Source organism: Dufourea novaeangliae, unplaced genomic scaffold, assembly GCF_001272555.1.
Source record: "Dufourea novaeangliae isolate 0120121106 unplaced genomic scaffold, ASM127255v1 scaffold89, whole genome shotgun sequence".
Lineage (NCBI taxonomy): Eukaryota > Metazoa > Arthropoda > Insecta > Hymenoptera > Halictidae > Dufourea > Dufourea novaeangliae.
Genome location: NW_015373988.1, coordinates 1,495,842 through 1,518,169, shown reverse-complemented (window position 1 = coordinate 1,518,169; position 22,328 = coordinate 1,495,842). Strand labels below are relative to the sequence as shown.

The following is a 22,328-nucleotide window of genomic DNA, read 5'->3' as shown; positions in this document are numbered from 1 at the left end:
TAGCTTTCGAAAAAATGACGGTACGCAGTTTTGGCGCGCGCGCAAAGGTAAACAATGAACTGTATGTTTCTGTAGGTAGAAGTGGCAACACCGTACAGATCCGATCCATGTGACAGAGAAGGAACGTGACAAAAGGTGGCAGAGGGTGACGCCGCCGAGATCGGAGTGAGTGTTTGCCCGGGCGAGCCGGGTGTCGGGTGTGCTGTGTGCGATTATCGCGATATTCGTCCGTTCTGGCATCTACCGGAAGGTAAGCCTGTTCGTGAACGTTATCGGTCGGTTCCGAAATCTCGGTTGTATATAGTTTTCGCGATGATACCGAGAGAAATTTAAGAAAATCGCGAAAAAAGTGCACTGACCAACAAGCAATATACAGCAGCTCGACACTTCTCTTACACGCCCAGCGGAGTGCTGCGTCACATGGGCTGCGTTCATTGGTCGATACAGCCAGGTGACGTCACGAACCGTCCTTTGATTGGTCTATACCTCGGATCCCAGACACGTGAATCGTGGCCAAGCAAGCATGGCTGTTGATGCGCAGTGGTTAGCACTTGTAAAATGTTTCTGCCACGCGCTAGATCGATCAGGTTATAACCGTCGTATGCCGTGAAACGTCGCGAGATCGTCCGCTGTTCGAAAACTTACGAGTGCCTCGTGAATTCCGCATGTGTCGGATGTTTGACAGCGGAAATACCGCAGAAAGTCTTGCGAAGAAATTGATTTCTACCGTGAAAGTGGGTTCCAGCGTGTTTCCATTGTGACCGAAATACAGTTCCGGTGTTCCTGTAAGTTTCTGACCACTTTCTATGTATTTCTCGCGTTACCACACCCGTTTAAAAGTCTTCGCAGAACATTATCTCGACAGGACTATTGCCTATTTAATTAACATGTGTATAGGTGGTTGCGTGGCGTGTTTTCCGTGCCATAATAGACCCAGCCAATCGCACGGTACTTCAACTTATGACGTCACGTTATCGCAAGCTCCTATTGGTCAACGGTGCGTGCGTCGCCCGTCTAACGTGTGTGCTGCTTTGTCAGTTAAGGAGTTCGTTCGGTGTATGGCATGCTTCTTGACTTTTCATACTCTTCTAAACAGCCTCTCCTTCGCCAAGTCGGCACAGTGATTCGTTTTTCTCTCTTATTTAGTCGTGGTTATACACACTACGAATTCAATTGTACTTGCTCGTTGATTATAGTACGCTTTCGCGATTACGGTGCCCGGATTATATCTGTTTTTCAAATCATCGACGAAATCCCGTTTCTCTGTTTCGCCTTTCCCGCCTCTGTCCCATGAACCTTGTTTCTTCGCTGATTTCTCGGATTGCGCAGCCGATGTTCTATATACCAATATACATGCTTGTATTCGCGAACACGCTCTTGCGCGTACGAACGCCACGTAACGACTCTCGTGTCTGCTTTTGGTGGTACATCACGAGGAACAGTCAAACTAATCTGACTCGCCTAAATGCAGCACTGTTTCAAAAAGATCTAATACGTACGCATGTTGTTCTCATATTTTGCAATAATTACTTTGATTACTCAAATCTTTCGAATTTTTGAAGTATAATAAATACTTAATCACTCCAACCCGGCTAAACTTTAAGTATTTGAATTTTTTTCGGTATTGAATCGTTGCCAGTTCTATAAATTTCGGATTTATTGTTTCTCTTTCATTAGACATTACGTGTATTTAAGACAATTTATTTATAACTGAGTAATGCTAACAAAACTATATCTAGTGTATTTAAAAGTCTTATGTGAGTAGATTGATTTACTCCATTCGTTTTTTTTTTTCGAAAAATTTTCAAAATTTGCAACTCAACGTTCAGATTATAAACAGTACTATACAAACATTGTTCTTTTTTTATCGCATATTTTGTATCAGAATTTATCAATTTTTAACTGAAATTTCGATAAGACAAAAAAACAGTTTTTTGCGAGAATATTCACCATTCGGCTTCGTAACGTAAATATAAATGTATGTGCCCTAAACAGTGTACGGTGTTTTTGCGTTTTATTTTCTTTTCTGACTGTTGAGATTGTTTCCAGCGATCAGAACTCAAGATGCGTGCTAATGTTCTGCGATCTAGGAAAGCGCACGTCGCGCTTGCGCATCACCATCGTGTGGCATTACGAAGACGGTACGTGGGAGGGGATAAAGCTTCCCGCGCGACTGCGTTACGTCACGCGTACGTCACGTGACGTATACTCGGAGACACCGGTCGTGCCTGTACCGTCTGCAGCTCTGTTCAAACGGGCTAATAATATTGTCGAATAACAAAGTTTTTGAACAAGAACAAACTGATCACGTAGTCGGGTTATCGTTGAATAACACGGACGTTCTGTGTCTGTAAATCAAACGAGATGTGACATGTGCGATTTCTCCGCGGTAACTGAATTTACATTGTTTTTATGACGTCCGATTAGTGTGTCGATCGTATTTGGTTAATCGGTTCCCGCTCGTTATCCTCTTACAGCTTTCAGTGTATCAAGTGATTGTGTAGAATGCGAGCGAGAAAAATCGATGCGATTATTGACTTTATTACGACCTTTTTTCTCGTGTTTGCCAAGGTCGACGAATTAAGAACCGACGGATTACTATTTCCCCCACTCGTCTCACGACAATGACATCGTGCTCTCTGTTGTACGTTCAGTGTAACAGGAACGTTCCCTTTTTTTTTTTTGTTGTTCGTGCGCAGATTGCCACCCGCGGCTGGCAGCAGCAGAAAAAGAGGAGGGTTGAGACACGAGAACGGGCTCTCGACTTCTTCGTCCTCGCGAGTCGGCGACGGGAATCGACGGTCCGATCGCAGAGTCTCAATCTCCCCAAGGATCTTAAAGGAGAATAGTCGTGGAGCGACACGGCAACGTCAGGATGAGCCTGGAAACGCTGCTGGAAGCAGCACGGTTCGTGGAGCAGCAGGAGAAGAAGAGGGAGCGCCTCGCCAGCAGCTCTTCCTCCTCCTCCGATCATCCGCTGGCCGTCGCTCCCCACTCCAACCATCACAACTCGAACGAGCCACGTGGTGAGTACCACGCGCCACTTTTCAGTGACCGTTTGCGATATGTATGAACATGTCGAACGGCTTAAATGCACTGGATCGGATTTTCAAAATGTCCCACCAATTTCGCGGATTTAGGACAGTATTGAATTCTCCAAAACGCTTGTTACCTATCATATTTGTTATGACCACACTGGCATTATTTTTGAATATTTCCAATTTCAAAGAATACTTTCTCAGAACTCGGACTAGAGAATCATTTACATTCATTAAAGGATTTATTAAGTTAAGAATAAAGTAAAAGTTCTGCTGAAGTGTTTACTTCAGTATGTTAGACACACACGTGTATGTTTACTATAATTGCACACTCTCTGGAGTGCTGATCGTAACTGAATAGGACGCTCTTTCCAGACAATTTTTTACAGTTACGAATAATCTTTCTTCTTGAGTTTTTTTGGACGATTACGTGCCATCTACTGGAGTTTTTGCTAATTATGATAGGATGATTCATCTTTGTGTTATGCTGCATAAACACGTATCTGTTAATTGTGGCAAAGTGTCCCAATGTTGATCACGTTGTTCTAATTATGAGGCCCAAAAACTTGTCTATAAAAATGGCACCCAAGTTTAAATATATATACTCGTTTCATCTAGCCTACTTTAAAAATCTGCAAAGAATGAAAAAAATTCTATCTTGTGATTGTGAATGTCATTCTGTAATCATTATTTATAATTAAGATTTTGATATGGTATCTGCAATAAAGAAGGTTATTCATTTATCGGGTGATTGCGGTATTTCGGAAGAACACTGGTGTTGGTAAACTTCTCTTCGTGACGAATAGTCCTCATGTGTCCCTCTTTGATCCATATTGATACCGCTTAAATAGAATACAGTCTAATTAATAATTCCACTCATATGCTTATTGCTGTTGCGTATACAATTACAAAGTAGAGCATTTTTAAAATTTACAAAATCAAAAATGTTTTCCTTTAAAACACGATTCGATGCGTTAATTTGTTAAGCTATTTCGTCACGAATACTTATATCAAGTATGCACGACGAATTATCTCATTGTGAGAATTTTAACTCTTTCAAACAAGCAATACGTTTCCTTATTGGTTCACTTAAAAATCGTTGTACCTAGCTACGTCTTTACATCAGACGTCCAATCAAATTTTCATCAAGTGTATTTGCTTTGTACGTGACATATATAGTCGTCACCGCTTATTTCTGCTCGCGCATTCCGTGTGTATGTGTGTGTGTGTGTGTTTTAAAAAAGCAACGACGCGTTTAACAGGTTTAGAGGGTTCTGTCGAGGCGACCGACGTTTCTGTAGGAGAAGAAAAGGATTTTCTTATTTCACACGGAATGAGAAACACTGCAATGTACATACGAACAGCACGCGATGACCCACGCGTTCACCGCCTCCAAATTAGGTATGATTTCCCTCGCGGCAGTGATTCTCAATACGCGCGTGATCTTTTGTGAAACGAATAGCGGAAAGTTCCACAAAAATGGTGTAACAGAAGCGTGGGTAGGTTCCTTTTGCATTCGATTTATTCGATCTGTTCATTCCGACGAGAAATTGCTGTTAATATTTTTATCGTTAAACTACTCGTACCGTGGAGATAATTAAATTACTAACTGGCCAATTACTCTAGGGGGCCCTTTAACCGTGGCAATTTTTTCGATTCCCGCGTTTTCTCAGGTCAATGACTCAGCCAGCCGATCTTGTGAAGCAAGTCGTCGTTGCGCACGCGAAAGAGTACCCGAGCACGAAACCCGGTGACTGCACGCCACTATGCCATCGGTCTCTTACTCCGAACCCACCGTTGACTATACTAGTTAAATGATCCGCACGATAACCTTCTCGAAAAAGAAAAACTCGTGGAACGACCTGACTCCGGTGATTGCGAGCTATACGGTACGATCATTGCCGAGGTGAACCGGTAACGGGGGGGCGCAGCTAGCTCGATTCCGCGACAGGGACCCCTCCGGGAACCTTTCACAATTGTTTTCGTAGCTGAAACCTCCGGAACACGGGAGACACACCGCCTCCTCCTCCCCAGACTGCACGCACTTCATGATAATCGATGTATCTCGGTTTATTCCGCGGCGTGTCGATAAAACGTTGTTTCTCCCGTCGAAAGACGCTACAAACTCGGAAGGTACAATCGTACCAGCGGGGAATTATCAAAGGCGTGAAAGTGTATCGCGATTGACAAGACGGTGAAGTGTTTACGAGTTCGAAAGGAGATAGAAGGTTGAAAAGTCAAGAGAAGGTAAAAGAAGTGGGAATGGGAAAGCAAGAACGATTTAGATGACCATATGCATCCTGCTCCCCCTTCCCTTCCCCTCCCCCCTTCCAGTTCTTTGATGATACAACCTCTAGCAAGCCTTCGGATACGTGTGCGCGTACAGAGGGACCACTGGACATGTATAAAGGCAAAGAGAGCCACCGAAGGGTGGCGGAAGTTAGGTGGGAGTGTGTGTGTGTGTGTGTGTGTGTTGGAGAAGGGTACACGTTAGAGGATATCGCGGGTGGTGGAGAATGAGGGGAAATGAAGTGGCAGGGTGACCGGGTGAGGAGATCGCGATGATTAGAGAGAAAGAGAGAGAGTTAGTGAGGTGGGAGAGGTCGGTACGTATCGCTTTTAGGAGGGGTAACGGTGGTGGTGACCGTGGTGCTACGGTTGACGATGGTAGGAACGAACCTGGATACTGAAAGGTAGTGGGGGGAATCAGTGGGACCCCGGTCACTGACTCTAGAAACTACGGACAGCTTTTGTGCTTCATTCACGAGCGCGCCACCTACTCGCGCACGGGCGTTATGTTTGCCAGCGCGCGTGGTCTTTCCCTTTATCGTCTTGTGTCTCCTACGAGAACCCGTTCTCTCCCCCCCGCCCTTTCAGCGTGCTTTCATCTTTTTCTATCGATTTCGTATCAGTGTGTTCGTGTTCTTTGCAGCTCACGGGGGCGCTCCTTCTGTCATTATCACGCATGCATCTGACTTATCGCCGCGGCGAATCGTCACGATCATCGGCGATTCTTGCCGTGGTGCCTGGTGCTGTACACTGTGCGCACTGGGAAAGGTAGCGGACAGAGTTGTCGACGGAGGGAAGGGCGGCGGGGGGGGGGGATAGGGTGAAGCACACACGTAGCTAACCATACGAGGCGTATTGTACGTCCCCGGAAGGAAGGAAGGCAACAAAAAAAAAATGCACACGATACAGGTCAGATCGATCTTCCCGTTTCGTTGGTCCTGTGTGGCGCGTCGACGTCCCCCCCCCCCGACTGTAAACGTGTGTCAGGTGAGCCGGCAAACGCGTATCGAATATGCATTACATTTTGTATGCCACTTTTCCACGGGAATCGCCGATAGTGTTGGATATTCAGGGGAACACAGGGGAGCGGTGAATTCTGTTTTCCTACGGTGTTGTATGGGTATAACGGGGCCGGCTCTTTGTGCCAGCGTAATTAGGCGCTCGGATACACACGGAGCTGTACGCGAACACGGTTTTTCCGTTTCGTACGGCATCAGGCAGCGAATGGTTAACCGTTTATGATAGTTCCATTGTAAATCGGGGTTCGTGTTCAGCGGAACGCCAGGGGATCGTGTGTAAACGAAGACGTTACAGCGACTTCGTACTGCATTCAGCGATCCTCGTGATGAAACCCGAAATGAAGGTGAATATCATGGAAATAGAGGTACGATACTAGTTGCTGAAAATGAATTTTCCATGATTCACTACGAGCGTTCATTTTATTCTGATTTTTGACAATGATATACAAGTATTGTTAACGGATTTAATCCTTGTGTAGGCAACCGGGTACCTGGGTATCCACGTACCCATTTCTAAATTTCCTTTCACAATTTTTTATGTTCTTGTCTAAAACAGCACTTGGTATGTTATAGGAAGGGAAAGCTAAGAGTTTCGGAAAAGTATGAAAGTAAAGTTATCTATGTTTATCTAATCTGTCAGAATAGTATTCCGATTGCTAAATAACCGTGAATATTTTGGTTCTCCACACAAAGGTTAAAAGTGACGAAAAGAACGGCCATCTGTTTAGGTTTTTTTTTTCAATTATGGCAATCAGCTTAGCAGATAGGAGAATTTTTCGGTAGTTTACCGTTGGATCACGTCATCCTGAATATGTTAAAAATGTCTAAATTTACGCTATTTAAAATCAGATTTGTTTACAGAGTAAAAAGGCCAGAAATATCCCACAGGATATTTTGCACAAAAAATACGAGAACGAGTCGGGAAGTGGGTAGGACAGTAATAAATTGTCAGGTCGAAAACTGAGTACCGGTCTTGCACACACGAGCACGATCGTAATACGGATGATTTAAACGTTGTAATTCGCTCCCTATCTCCGCGCATCCGGTCTGTTACCGCGTTGCGCGTGCTCGCTGGCACGGCAGTGCGTGATATAACAGGCAATGCGCGTTAACGGATAATTTAAGTCTGTCTATCGTGTACTTAAATGATGGTTTACAATTCAGTTTTACAACTTCATAACACGCGTGGCGTGCACACGCGTTCGTACGAGGGATAAATCCTACGAGGGTGTCTCGTAGATCAATTTGAGCGTTTAAATTTCCTTGGTTTGCGCGCGTGTAATCGACTCGAGATTTCATCAGAGGTAAATCTCTTAACTGCCAAGTCTTTTTTATTCAAGATACCCACGTCCTCGATGTAGCATTCATTAAAACAGTATCGGAAAATTAAATATCGACAATATCGATATCATAATCGGGGTAAGCTCCACGGAATCCCCCATGAATCCCATCCCCTCGCCGAAGTGCGCCGGCATTTAAATCAGTGCCGTACAGGTTCACTATTCGGGAACTCCAGGTGCACGAGATCGACCGCCTAGTATCTCCATACCACTCCTGCTGCATAGCATCAGGCTATCTCGCTGTATACTATTTCGTGACTAGCATACGGCGCGCTAACCCACTCGTAGTCACTGTCAGCATATTCGTTACACCGACCGGGAAGTCGTATAGATTAGCCAGCCTCGTGTGCAACAACGTTCAACGGAGGAAGAAAAGGAGATGACGAATGTCCGGAAGAGAATGAGTCGACAGTGAAGTACATTGGGAAAATGATAGGACAATCTTTCGAAAGGGGACACCGCGGCGGTGTACACTCACTAACCAAAACAACAGCACGAGGGAGGGATGAGGTAACCGCACCGAGTCGGATAACGATCGAAACGATCGAGAGACGAAATGAAATAGGACCTGTCTAGGACGGAGTAAATAATAAGAAAGTAAAGCGGAGCAGAGAGCGTAATGCACTCTGTGTGTATCTGCGGACGACGAGCACGCGGGTAAATGAGCTGTGTACGAGTGCGCATGCGCTTTGTCCCCGGCGAACCCCCACCACGCGTGTCCGGCCGCGTGGCGTCCTGATCAATTGCGACGTTGCCGGGTCCTGGGCTGACCCGAAGAGATAGGGAGCGAGAGAGACGAAGCGACACGAAGCTCCCCGGCGCGATTCCTCCTCTCCCTCCCACTCCACCTCCACACGGACGTCTTGTCGTTACCGCTCACCCTGCTGACCTAGGGGAATACCCTTTCCCATCCCCACCGCCGTAGCACGTGGAGACGCGCCTCTTTCAATTTTTCATACCTTATCGACCTGTGGATTCAGCCGCGTCTATATGCGGCCCCGAGAGATGCGTCCAAGAGAATCTAAGGAAGGATCAGGGAGAAGGATGGTGGAGACGCGACGAAAACGGTGACGTGTTGCGCATCGACGACGCCGTCGCCACCGCCGTCGACCCAGACGGACGATAGATCTTGGAAACGCGGCCAATACCAATTTCGGATTTATTTTACGTGTTCGGTTTTCTTTTGGAACGAGAGTGAGTTATGGTTAAAGCGTTATTAATAATAAGGATGCGGTTCTGAAAAAACTGGTTCCGAATTCTACCTTTTGATTTTGGTGAAACTTGATGAAATTGTCTCGAATACTCCCAAATGAATATATGTAAAAGGCTTTTTTTACGTACATTCATTTGGGAGTATTTGAGACAATTTTATAAACCATTCTTCGAAAAGTTCATGCCGAGAAAGATTTTTGCATGGGTCTATCTAATATTGTCACGAAAGAATAAGTCGAAAATGTAGAATACAATTTTTTCATATGAGACTTCGTTTTCGAGAAAATCGACTTTGAAAAGTAATCTGAAACGCGTGCATTCGTGGTAGTAAGTAGAAACGGAATCCAATGAACAGACGCAGTAGCCAAGTCTTATACAATTGCGCGCATGTCCCACAGAATTTTATATCTAGAAAGCTAGATTTTGTGACATGTAGGGGAAAAACTAAAACAAACATTGTGTTCAGCAACCTGTAATTAACACAAAACATTAGGTTTAGTTTCATCATTTTGGGACTTGCTGAACAGTGTAATTAAATTGCTGCAATAGTTGCGACTCACTGTTGGAATGCATTCGAAAGGAATTTAATTATGTTAAGAGATATTTGATTTAAGATTTATAGTGTATGTGTACATCTTGGAAGTGATCCTGTTTCTCGAATATTATTTTGAAGGGCAGATCCTGAGGATGAATACTACTTTTAGTGTTTATAAACTGAAAAAAATGGCGGACAGAGATTACTTACTTTATTTCACTTGTAAAATTTAAAACTTTATTTGATGCCTGTATCAATATTAAGATGTTAAATGGAATAGGAATATTAAAGTCCCTTTTATACGGAATTTTATAAAAATTCATTTTCTGACAGAGTCGCAGGTTTATTGCCAGATTTTTTAATTGTGACATATAAAATAATGTTAGAAGTTCCTTTTAACGTTTTCATTTCCACTGTTGTCATATGGCTACGTAATCTAAATTACGAAGTAAAATATTAGTATCATGTATTTTTTCATATCTGCAAGTAAAATGATCATATTTTGCAGGTATTTACTAAGACAGTCATTATCTTCAAATATGTTATCAGCTGATTAACTGTGGATATAGAACCAGATGTCTTACGCTTTAATAAATTTTGACCATGAATATTTAAAAATACGTCACTGTGCAACACCGCTTACTACTTTCCTCGTTGTCACAGTTGGTGGTTTACAGGTGACATTGCATACTGAGAAAAAAAGGAAATAAAAAATTTGTCGCATTCAGATATAGGAACTTGTATATTTAAAAATATTTTTAAAATTGACTGTTAGATATTTTTATTCTTTGGTTCTGGACATTTAGTTAATTTTGATCTGTTATGTGTGTTTCAGGTGCCAAACTAAAAAGGGACCGCACAGAGCAGGATGACTTATTCTGCGAAGAAAAAATGCTCATTATTGACGGTAAGTGTGCTACAATAATATTTAAAAATATTCGTTAATATTTAAACGTAGTATCCAAAGGAAAAACAAAATTCCAGTAGGTCACATATTTTCGATTACAGATCACTTCTTTATAATTTCTTATATTTTTTTTAAACTTCTGTTTTTGGCCATCTAAGCTACTAAATTTTAATTCTGGACCACAAAATTATTTTACTAAACAAATACTTCGGAATTATTCTCCAAACAAATCCGCAAACTAACGAACGAAAAAAAATCGTTCCTTTCTTCCTCACGAAAAAACGAAGAATTTTCTTAGGTTCGATTACGCTTTGAAACGCGGGCGATTCACGAGAGCAGCAAGTTTCGAATTTCAAACGTGTGAAGGTAAACCTGTGAAAGAGAAGGGTGGGGGGCGATACTCACCAACGACGGAGTCCGTTCCCTCGGGCGAGAAGGACAGAGTGTCACGGGTGACTGGAGGCAGTTCTCGCGAGAACGGAGATGTCACGGAAGGTGGCGGCGGTGGCGGCGGGAGGGGATTGGTCGCCGCCGCTACCGCCGTCGCCACTGGCGGCGTGCTCGTGTCGTCGCGGAGGGGCGGGGTGGGGGGCCAAGGGAGGCAGGGGATCGTCATTCTCAGGTTGGAGGCGGTGGCACTTACGTTTAGATTTCAGTCGGCACCCGCGACTCACGCGGCACGAGCATCAGCCTTGCTTCGTCGATTGGAATTGTCCGCGTCCCACGATCGGTAATACGATCCCGAGGATTTTGTTTTATCGATACACATCGAACACGTCCGCTGTCGGGGACACAGTTGCCTCTTTTCGCTCAAAGTACCTACCGTAAACACGTAATTTCACAGAGAAGAATACGACGCGCAGTCCAATCGGTAGGATACACGCGTGAAAGGTCGCTGGTCGAGGTTGCACGTCGATGCAGACATATGTCGATACTCGAGACGCTGTTTTATCAGTAACGATTACACAAGACGTTAGTGAGATTATCCGTTGAATTAAAAGAGCGAAAAAAAAAAACAATTGCGTAGCAATCTACAGATCGTCCATACGGCAGGACAGTGGTCCTCTGGGACATTTCGATACGAGGTTTTAATGACTGTAGAAAGATTGTGAAGAATTGTCTACTGAATGAAGTGCAGTACACTCAGGTGCTCTTTTATATTATTCGAAGACCTTGATACAGAATGGACAAATGGGAATAATAATTAAAAATTTTCGTATACTCGAGGAATAACTCGATGTACAGTCTATGGGGGTGTCGCTGTCGAGGAACGTGATTGTAGATCGTCTAGATCGGACAAATGGATCCGCTAAGATCCCGTAGGTCACGGGTGTCGCGCGAGTGTTTCGAAAGTTCTTGATTTTTTTTTTCTTCTTCCCTGTCAGTATACACAGACGAGCGACCTCGTCGTCGTATTCATTCGTCGTAACCGCGCCTCCCCTTCCCCTTTCCGCGAAACTGTGACGGCAGCCCTCTCTCTTTTCCACGCGCTTCGCATTCCCGATCCGTTTCCCACTTCTTTTCGACTAGAGTAGTCTCGGTCGGGGCTTGTCGCGTCCTACACGGGGACAGTTTTATCGGTCGCGTCGCAAGGCTACGCGTGCACGGACATCGGGATCGGTCGAGACGAGACCTGTCGATTCACCTCGATTCCTTCGTGTCTCCTCGGACCCGAGTATATTAACGAAAAAAGATCCTCTGCGAAGGTAGCCGTGTGTGTCCGTGCCTTGTAACCGTGCGTACACTCGGGAACTTGTATCGAAGAAAGTTTCTCTGGTATCGACCTACCGGGAATCTATATCGTTGGCAATTACGTCGAGCTGCGCCTGTTACTTCTTCGTCTGGTGCAATCTTCTCGACGTGTCTAGTTCTTGTCCCCCCTCCCCCCTGATGTCGTCGAAAGAAAATTCGATCCCAGTTACTGTCACGATTCTTAGCTCACGGTTCTGATCACCCGTTGGGAGGATCGTAAAGTAGAACGTGGACGAAAGAAGATAATAAGTGGATCTGGACACTGTTCCGCGAACGTGTTGACAGAAGAGGCGGTGGAGCAAAGTAACGCGTCTTTTTCTTTCCAGTGTATCAGAGTCGTCGTGTGTGTGTGTGGTATGTGTACGTGCGTGCGTGTGTATCTCGAATGACCCTGCATAGGCCTCGTCTAGTGTGCTCTTTTTTCGTCTGGTTTATTGCGTACGCCAAAGCCACGCGCGTTGCAATAACGCCGAGAAGTTAGTGCGCTGGGAACATGGGAGTTCTATTGGTCGCGGATGGCACAGTGGTGATTCGACCCCGCATGAATTTGAACGCGGCCAAAGCCGCGGCGGCGGCGGCGGGAGCGCAGCGCGCGATCAACGACGTCGGTCACGAGACGAACAACAATGTGAACGGGCTCAGAGACGCGAATAGCCGGCGGCTGATGCCGACGACGCAGGTCGTCGGTATAATCGGCGTGGTCGTCAACGACGAACCGGTACGCAGCTGGATGCCGCCCCCGCCCAAGAAAAAATGGATACGGCACTATCTGCTCGGTGAGCCCCCAGATCTCCTATTCCTACTCCGGCGAACTGAAAAAGGGTCGTTCCACCGCGAGATCGGACACTTTTTCGAGCAACATTTCGAATTTTCTGGACACTTGTATATGTTGTAGTCTTTGGTGGTATACAAACGTTTCTAGAAGGATTTTTGAAAATTTTCAAAATTGTTGATTCTGTAGCTGTTTCGAATATAGTGTTAATAAGTCACAACTGTTGAACTAACAAACTGAGAAAAATCAGTTTTGTGGGTGCTTATAGTAGAGACATAAGAGTACTTAATAAAAATTGTTTCAGATAAAAAAAATATTTTTTAACCGTTTACTTTGCAATTGTTTTAAAGAAATGCAATTTTATAATAGCAGTCCTATTTGTTGTGTTTATGGTACAGTAGCACAAGTAATGTGAAAGAAGGAATTGAAAAAATGTTTAATCATTTGTTTATTTTATTAACTTAATTTACTCATTTTTATATATAATGTTTATTCACTGGCACGCGTTCATTCACTGGAGCATCTACTTTGTCATCGAATTCATTAATTCCTTAGAGATTCGTAGATTTTTGCGCGGTATCCATGGGACTAGAACTTCCTGTAGCATTGAACGTGGTTTAGGATACGATAAAAGAGGATGAAATTTTCTCTGGTCTTCAGACATTTCATAAATTAATCGAAGAAGGCGGGTTTACCCGCTATTTCTTATTTGTTTGAATAATAATTTTAATAAACTCCGTTTGTAATTCCACTTCGTTGACTTAGCATTCCTGAGTGATTCTACTGTTTTCGTAGATCTTCACTCAGGGGGATAAACGGGCGAGAGGCAACAAGGGAGACACGAACCAGCAGCTACTGAAACGATTGTAGAATCGTGCCCATTGCTTTCTATAATCCCATTGTTAGTCTCGAGCGATGCTGTTATAGGGAGTGTATGTTGAATCTTGTTAATTGTCAAACCGATTGCATTCGTCTTTCATTACGTCTGCGTAAATATTTGTGATCGAAAAATAGTTCAGTGTCCTCAGATTTCGATAGTCGTTCACAGAATACGAACTGTTCTCTTTTATTCTTAATCTTCAGTCGCCATTGCTATTTATTTGTCTTCCTTGACACTTTGACCACCGTTTTACCCACATATGTATAGGCTATGCACAATTCTGTGGCTCACAATTAACGCGTTGATTGCCACAGTGGAAAAGGCCGTACGTAGCCAGACACATTGTATTTTGTTTTTTAAATAATAAATCGTCGAAAATATATGGGTTTAGTTAATAGAGGCTGTTGGTCTGGGTTTAAATTATATTGCGATATTAATTTTACGCAAAAAATTTGTAACGTTGGTTAACTGATCCACTCTCTTTGTAATGCACATGTCACCCATGTTAGGGTGACGTGGTAGTCAAAGTGTTAAAAGACAATCTATGAGTGCCAAGAAGATTAACACTAAACCTAACGAACCCTTGAAAAGGGTAAGAAATAGAACGATAAAACTGGTCATTTAACCAGTTCTGGTAGTTTTAATGTCAAACTAATAATTACTGTAATGAATCTAAGTTTATAAAATACAGTTTCATTAAGAAAAATAGCCGTGACTTTGCAGAATTTTGGTGGCGTAACGGTCTGGCGGTTAATGTTTTAATGATGCAATTCTGTCGATTATATGTATATGTATTTAGTATTGAAAATTATATTAACGATATTGGACTCATCGTTTTACTTTCGAGTTGAGCAAGATAAGTATAAAATGTTCGCAGATAAAGGGGTAATCGGTTAAATGTTTTGATTCTTGTGTCACTGGACTTGCGTATAGAACCGCATCGAGTCGGCGCAGTTGCACATTTTGAACAAATTTAAGACGTTCTTTTTATATTTCAACGTGTTCCATCAGTGCTTTATATTTTCAGAATTACAATAAAAATCTGGTAGATAGTATAGTCATGTAATGATAAGAACGCATGGGAGACCCTGTGTATAATTTCTGTTTGAAACGATGGCAGAAAACAAAGTGGCAAAAGCTGTAAACTGTTTTCTGCAATAATAACAACGCAATATCTTCAGTATTTAAAATGATCGATCTCTTTTTGTACATAATACATATTATTTCGTATTTTAAATCGTTTCGAGAATCTGTTCGATTTTTATAAGACACCCTTTGCATAGAGAACTTGCAGCACGTTTTTCGTTCAAACGTTGTTTCTTTGTTTACTGTGCAGAGTTCTTATCAGCGTTCAGTTTCTGATTCCAGCTATCGCAAACTACGAGCAATATTTTTTTTTACACTTAACGGGATGTATCGAAATTACGGAAAGAGCTATTTGCACGATGCATATCGTTAGGCGATTGATTTATTAATGGTTATTGAGCAAATTACGTTTCACAGTACGACTACAGTACTGATAACGAATAAAAGCGGAAACCATTATGCGATTGCTGGAATCATGTTGAAGTTCACTTCACAGACGTGTGATTTTCCTCTGCATTTTTTATATCCGTTTGTGTTGCACGTGTAGGATAAGGAATACAAAATTTTATTTCGTAATTTCTCTGTACAATCTCGGATACCTGATTCAGGCTTTACGATTAGAGAGTGTTTACTTTGTAGTTTACCTAGTCTTGTTAAAACGATATTATATTTAACACTAGAACTACCGACGATAAACGCATGTTTGCTTCGATCGGTGGATAAACGTGAAAAACTTTTGAAAATTTAGAAATTTAGTAATTTAGAAATTGACTAATTTCTTCACTTTCATATCGTAATAAAAAGGTGCAAAAGATCTGAGAAAATGTATTGTCATAATATTTTATTCGTCGTTGTAAGAGTGTATTGACAAGTCATTTTGACTTGCTTGGTAGTTCTAGAGTTAAATGACAAGCCTAGATTCTATATTTTTATACGTACACAGTAGCTGTTTCGGCAAAGTTTGAAAAAACAGGCATCGATAATTCCTGTGTATTAAGTTAAACACTGCAAAAATTAAATTTATCAGTATAACAAAATAAAATCACTTATTTCGTTCTTTCTTTCGGAAATCACTAACCCGAGAGTAAACAAAATTTCACAAAGGGGTTTTAAGAAGAGTTTAGGTAACAAAAACACGAAAGTAGCAAGTACCGACTTCAAATCCCCGCAAACGTTAAATTTCAACAGTTTCGATTATTTTGAAAATCTCAGCCAATTCAGCTAAAACGAAGATGTAATGCGACAATCACGATCTTAAGTCACTGACAACACGAGGAAAATTTTTCTTTTTCTTCCCCAGAGTTTAATCATCGACATGTAGGTCAGTTCGTCAGGCTTTGGATTTCTCATTGCCACTTCGATCTTCAGTTTGCACGTTCGATTTGCAAAATTCTCGCGCGGTCCACGGGGCTGCGTTCTAATTATAAATCCCGGCCACGTTTGGCGTGACACCCAAGGCAATCTTGCGTGCGACTATTGAAAACTGCGTTTCCCCCCCTTCTTCGTAATTCACGCGAATTTCCCATTTCATGTTCCACCACGGAACGTGTCCCCCACTTGCCCGCCCCGTTATCTCGCCGCACGTGGTCGCCTCGGCGTGGTATCGCGGCCGTGACACTGCACTTAACCATCGATTTGCCCGCAACGGGTACATACATACACCGTCATCGTTTGTGTGTAGTTTTCTACGGTACCGGGTCGCTGGCGAATCCGCTCGTGGCGAAACGTGTACAGGGCAGTGGTTCTTAACCCCTTCGCCTTATAATATCGTGTCTGGCACGTGATGACGATTTCAAATTGGATCTAATAAAAACATGTACAGTGACCGAAATGATGACAGAGTCACTATCCGTGTCGTCTGGTTTACTGTATTTATTTCTGTTTACGTTCTCGGAAACGTACTGTGCCATTTGTTATTGTTGCACAAGAATGTGCCCTACCAACTGTGTAAGCAGTCACTCGAATATCAAAACCATTAGTGTAAAGACGTACTTCTTTAGGAAACATATTGAAAAGTATCGTGTACAGGACACGAAATAATCTTAGGTTCACGGTGAAATATTTAAAAAATACTTTTGTCAGTGCGATTTTTTGACAATTTTTGTACGGTAAGTACAAAGATTTATAATCTTCAAACAGTTCGAAAAATAATTTATGTTCGTTCAATACTTTTAAATCATAATGGAGATTCAACCTGACCCGTGATTTAATAAGAAATACGCATCGGTTCGAAGTGATACCGCGAGCGTATCCACTTCAGACGATGATTTTCACGGCTAGGCGCCATTCTTTTTTGTTCTAGACCTGACGCGCAAGTTATTTTTACAGCCTCGGACTCGGTTGTCAGGTTGTCGTAGAAGCACGTAAGGCTGTGGTTCTCACCTGCTCCTACGCGTGTTAGGCTCAATAAAATCTTTCTTTTTTTATTTTTCATTTCACGTCGAATCTACATCTAGGTAATTACTGACGCTAAAGTATGGTAGGCTCAGTGTTGGGTAATCAGATTTTGTGGTACAGGTTAGCGTCTTTCAGATAATGCAATATATTCTCTTAAGGCCGTGTCTGACTTAAGTCCTCTGGATAAGGAATCTTCAGTATTTCATAAATAGATGGTTAGTCGTGATTTTAGTGTTACATGGAGTACACTAGAAAACCTCAATTTTTTTCATTAACCCTCGGACGGCGGATACTTTTTAATGTCCGTACAGCAGCGGTGTCTATGTCCATTAGGACCCCTATGCTTTCTACATTTTGAACATATTTACGTACACAGAAGACCTGCTTTTTTTTGATACGACTTAATATAAACTAGTGTTAACTCTAACTCGATTTCTACGTTGATGTGTTCTATGGAGCAGTTAAAAACTTGGGGCAGTTAGACCCAGGCACCGTCTTGCGAGGGTTAAGCATTCGCATGTCACTTTAGAGTGTCCAGTTCAGAGCCTGGGGATAATGATTGTTTCCTTCCTGTTTATGATGTTTTGTGTGGGTTGATAGAAATCTTAAATTATGTCATGTATTTTTGTTTTATTGATAGAGGACCATATTCTGCTCCATTCTTCAGTAACATTGGATTTTTCCGAATTTTGGCTTTTATGTTCCACGGGACGTTAGGCTGTGCTTTTGCGGTTCGTTTACATTTTGCGAGCCGATTTCTTGCACGGCCCGAACGATCGGGTGCGGTTATCGATAGCTGGAACAATTAACGAAGGGTTCCCGCGATTTTTTTAATTGCGAAGCGCAATTAAGGCTGGCCCCGTTAAAGAAGGCGTCCGTTTCGAGAAAGACGCCGTTAAAAGGAGCCGTGTCTTTTTTTCTTCTTCGGCATCGAGGATGCTTCGACTTAAAGTGGTTACGCACGCACAGACTATAAATATTCTTTAGCTGGACGTTGGGTTCTCGCGTTACAGCAGGACCATTGATTGAGCTAGCGCAGGCCTCGATTGGCCGAAACTTTAAATACGAGCACGATCGAGTTTTACGATGTGTCCCCTAAAATATTCGATTGTCGAACGTCTCATCCTCGGATGATGGGTCGTTTGTCAACTGACAAGGGAACTGACAAGGTAATCGGAAAATTTCGATTTTTTTTTTACACTTCGCAATTTTGTTGGGGATTCTGGAAGAAGTGTCGGACAAATTTGTTTAGATACTTTTCGGTTCTTTATGGTGGAAACACCCCTTAAAGGTTAACGTGTTTTCCTATTTTATTCTTCTTGTGCTCTGTAAAACTGTGCAATTAAATCGTTAAAATTTGTTGGTTTAAACGAGTAAACAAATTTTTACACAATTCCAATGCACAGTTTTGTAGAGCTTCAAGAGTTCTGGTAATTATTTAGAGGTTTGACACCCTTACCGATTTCAGTGACCTTGAATTACATTGTCGAGATCATCATTCTGAACAACTGTTTCACTATACGTGTATGTTACCGACGCTCGGTGTTAGTTTCCGACAGTTCTTATACAGGAAAATAGAAAACAGGGCGTTTTCATCTCGATGAACCAAAAAGTAACAAAAAGAAAATAAATATCTGATACTTCTATCGAGATCCCCTTCAAGCCTGTAAAATTAAAAAAAAATTTGAATTTTCCGGTTACCTAAGTGCCTTTTGAGCGTAAAGTACATGCATGATCAAGTTTTATTTTTGTTATTGTCTCATGTTATTTTCAGGGTTACCTGAAGGTCATCGATGATGTCACGACGAGTTCAGCGACCTAGTATGCTATGACTTTGAAATGACCTTGGACTCAGAAATCTGGGTTGGATCAACGGAAACATTAACGTGTTCAGTTTGGTTTCTCAAACTATCAGGTTCCATTCGTAGCGACAACGTGTGTATCGTCTCACTGAAATTTGAATTGATTCGAATATTTGAAATTGAAACCACACTTCATAGCTTTAAAAAACGATGAAATGTATGTATCGTTACAGAAGATCACTGCTTTAAATGTTTAATTTGAATAAACATTTAATCTAAATAAAATACTATTCCATGTTAATATTTATGTTGATCGAACCTGGATTTCTGAATCCAAGGTCATTTCAAGGTCATAGTATACTAGATCGTTAAACTCGTCTTGACATCAGCTACAACACTACGAAGTTAAAGCCACATGATGCTATTTAAGAAAATATCGATGGCCTTCAAATAACCTCGAAAATAATAGCAAACAAAAAGTTTGTTTAAACCACCACCGTTTCTCTTGGACATATTCTCCTATTTTCAATCCCAACAGAGATATTTTGGTGCTGTTTCTTGTGGCAGACAAGGAAATGGTCACGATGGTTCGTCTACCTGTCCGTTTTAGCTCGTCACGTGGAATTACCATTCGAACGTACGTCGAGAGTCTAGACAGACAGGTTTGCCTGTTTCGATAGTCTTCAGTCCAACAGTGCAGTTTCTCTTTCGCGAAGGATTTAATAGTTTCTCCTGCAGATGTTCAGTTATCTCTGTGCCATAAATTTGGTGTCTATCCGACGTACGGGACATTTCTTACAATAATGAATGATGGTCGTGTAAAATATTGAAATATTCAAATTCGCTTCTCCTTTCTTTCGTTACTGTGATTCTTTTATGCGAAACATCTGACGGTATAAATAGATCGATTAAAAGTTCTAGTTCAGATCGGTGCGACCCTCGATTGAATTAACGGATAGGGATCACCTATGGGTCATCCCACTATAATTAATAAAAGCCTTTATTCATACCGTGACTCAGTGCTTGCTCATTCTGTGATAATTAATGAAGTGCTCGTGAACGACGTAACCTGTCTGTAGCAATCATGTCATGCGAAATGTATTTTACAAATGTTCCAAAGTAAATTTAATTTTTTTCGAAGATACCTATTGGTTATTATTAGTCGTGAATTATTTAAAGTAACTCCCCCTGAACAAATGCAGAGTATAAAGTAAGTTATACAAACTCTGAAGAGCTCTTAGAATCTTCTTTTCAAGATGGCGGAAAGGAATGATGCTCGAAATGTTTTGCTTCTCGAGCCATCAGTTTCCATAACTTTTCGCCCAAAAACAATCTGGTACAGGTTGTATTATGACTACTTTTTGTTCCACAAAATAAAGTTGCAAGGAACACAGTTCGGTAGAAAATTGTACATTCGAAAGCTTCTGTCCGCCATCTTGAAAGGATTTTTCAGATGCTAGGATGATCAGAGCTATTTCCAGAGTTAGTAACAGTTATTTGAGCAGTGGTTCTTTTCAGAAGAAACATATTTTGAGCAATTAATAACAATATATTGTATCGATTAGTGTTGCGTCGATTTCGGACTGTGTGCCTCCCACTTTCTGGCATCCTACCGGATGAACGGATGGTTTGAAATCCGAAATTAAAATAGATTTACAATCTACATTCGTGTAGTTTTCGTCGGTTTCTTCGTCCATTTATTCAGATTAAACTGTGTAGGAAATACAATTTTTGGAAATCGAAGCATCGGTTTCCTTAAATTATAAAACTGTTATTCTAACTACTAAACTTTTTATTAAATGTTGATTTCGAGATCAATATAACTGCTCTTTGTGAATAGTTTGTTAAGAAAATAAATATAATGTATTTATATTAAATTTCAAAATACAACCTTTCCAGCAGATATAATCTCTCGGTTTGATCTTTCCAATTTGATTCACCGCGTGTGGTGGTATACGAGGCATGTATTATGCATTCTGCGCGTGGAAAAAAAAACACACGGTGAATGTATGAATGTTTGCAAGAAAAATTCCAGTTGAACCGCGTTGAACTGATTGACATATCATTTGAATGGAAAATTAAGGTTGATTTATGCCGGTTCTACATCTAGATATTCGTCGCAGCTCGATTTAACGTTTAGCAAATGTTGGAAAAATATGTTCGAACAAATTTGTTGAATGGATAAGTAGGTCACTGTTTTTTGTTGATTATTTTTACAGAAATTTGATTTATGGGCTGGACAATAAATTTACAGTAATCCTAATATTATTTCGTGATCTTATACAGGGTGAATCGCCTAACTCTACCAGATTAACTTATGTGTAGATTGTTTGAAAAGGAAAAGTTATACGGTTAAGGGGGGGGGGGTACAATATAACAATTAGTTTTTTGTTATTTTCTTCTTTTATTGAGATATAAAAGTCACCTTGATGTTTTTTTACATGAGTTCAAAAACCATTAACGAGGCATTCTTTAAATGATTTTTAATGTAACTCTTTTATAAATGGAAGTTTATGGCAATGGTCAACCACTTCTACCTAAACACCTTGGCAACCAAAGGTGTAGACCTGTCTCTTTCGCAACGTGGAACTGAATAATTCACTAGGAAGATCTATTGTTAAAGATGTATTCATTTTGAGGGTCAAATATAAGTAATTTTTTGTACAAGTCTGAAAAAGTATTTTGGATCTGCAATTCCATCCACACAGTCATGCACGTTTAAGGAAGACTCGTGAATGTCTATATTGAAAAAGAAGTACAATAATAAAAAAAACGTTCTTGACGCATTATCTAAAATAATTTGTTCGCATTTCGTAAGTTTTCGACTTATAAACACTGTATCACGTAACTAGAAAAGTCTTCAATAGGGTCTCAATCTAGATTTGGAGATGGTTGATGCAGCACAAAAAATGCTTTGTGTGTTGATCAACATTTTACAACGCGAGAAGTGTGCTTTTTTGTAACAATAAAGAAATCCAATTATTTGTCGATAATTTACAGGATTCGTAACAGAATTCGTTTAACCCTCGTGCAGAGTTCAGTAAACTATTACATTACTACAAATTAAATTGAGCCTGAATTAAAATCCAAAATTCAACTCAATATCAAATCGCACGAAACTACCGGTCGTCGCATAACGCGCGTAAACCCAATAGGGTTAAGGTAACTCCTAAGTTGAATTTTAAACTTCTCGACGGAACAAAATAACGAACAAATGAAATAAAGCCATGGAAAACTTGTTACTCACCGGTTACATTATCTCGTCGTGAGCGGGCACGTTTCGGCGTTACTCGTCGCGA

General features: G+C 41.5%; 1 protein-coding gene across 2 annotated transcripts in view; it reads left to right on the top strand.

Annotated features, from left to right (window-relative positions):
* Positions 1–179: 179 nt before the first annotated feature.
* The window catches only part of LOC107187619 (flocculation protein FLO11-like), a 47,993-nt gene continuing 25,844 nt past the window's right edge, over positions 180–22,328 (top strand). Inside the window, exons 1-3 of one of the 2 annotated variants that reach the window (XM_015575761.1) lie at positions 180–250; positions 2,700–3,026; positions 10,269–10,340. In XM_015575761.1, coding sequence (XP_015431247.1) covers positions 2,876–3,026; positions 10,269–10,340 — 223 coding nt within the window. In that variant the 5' untranslated portion in view covers positions 180–250; positions 2,700–2,875. Of the gene's footprint in view, positions 251–604; positions 786–2,699; positions 3,027–10,268; positions 10,341–22,328 lie in introns of those variants that run through there. The other variant, XM_015575760.1, reaches the window with a different exon arrangement.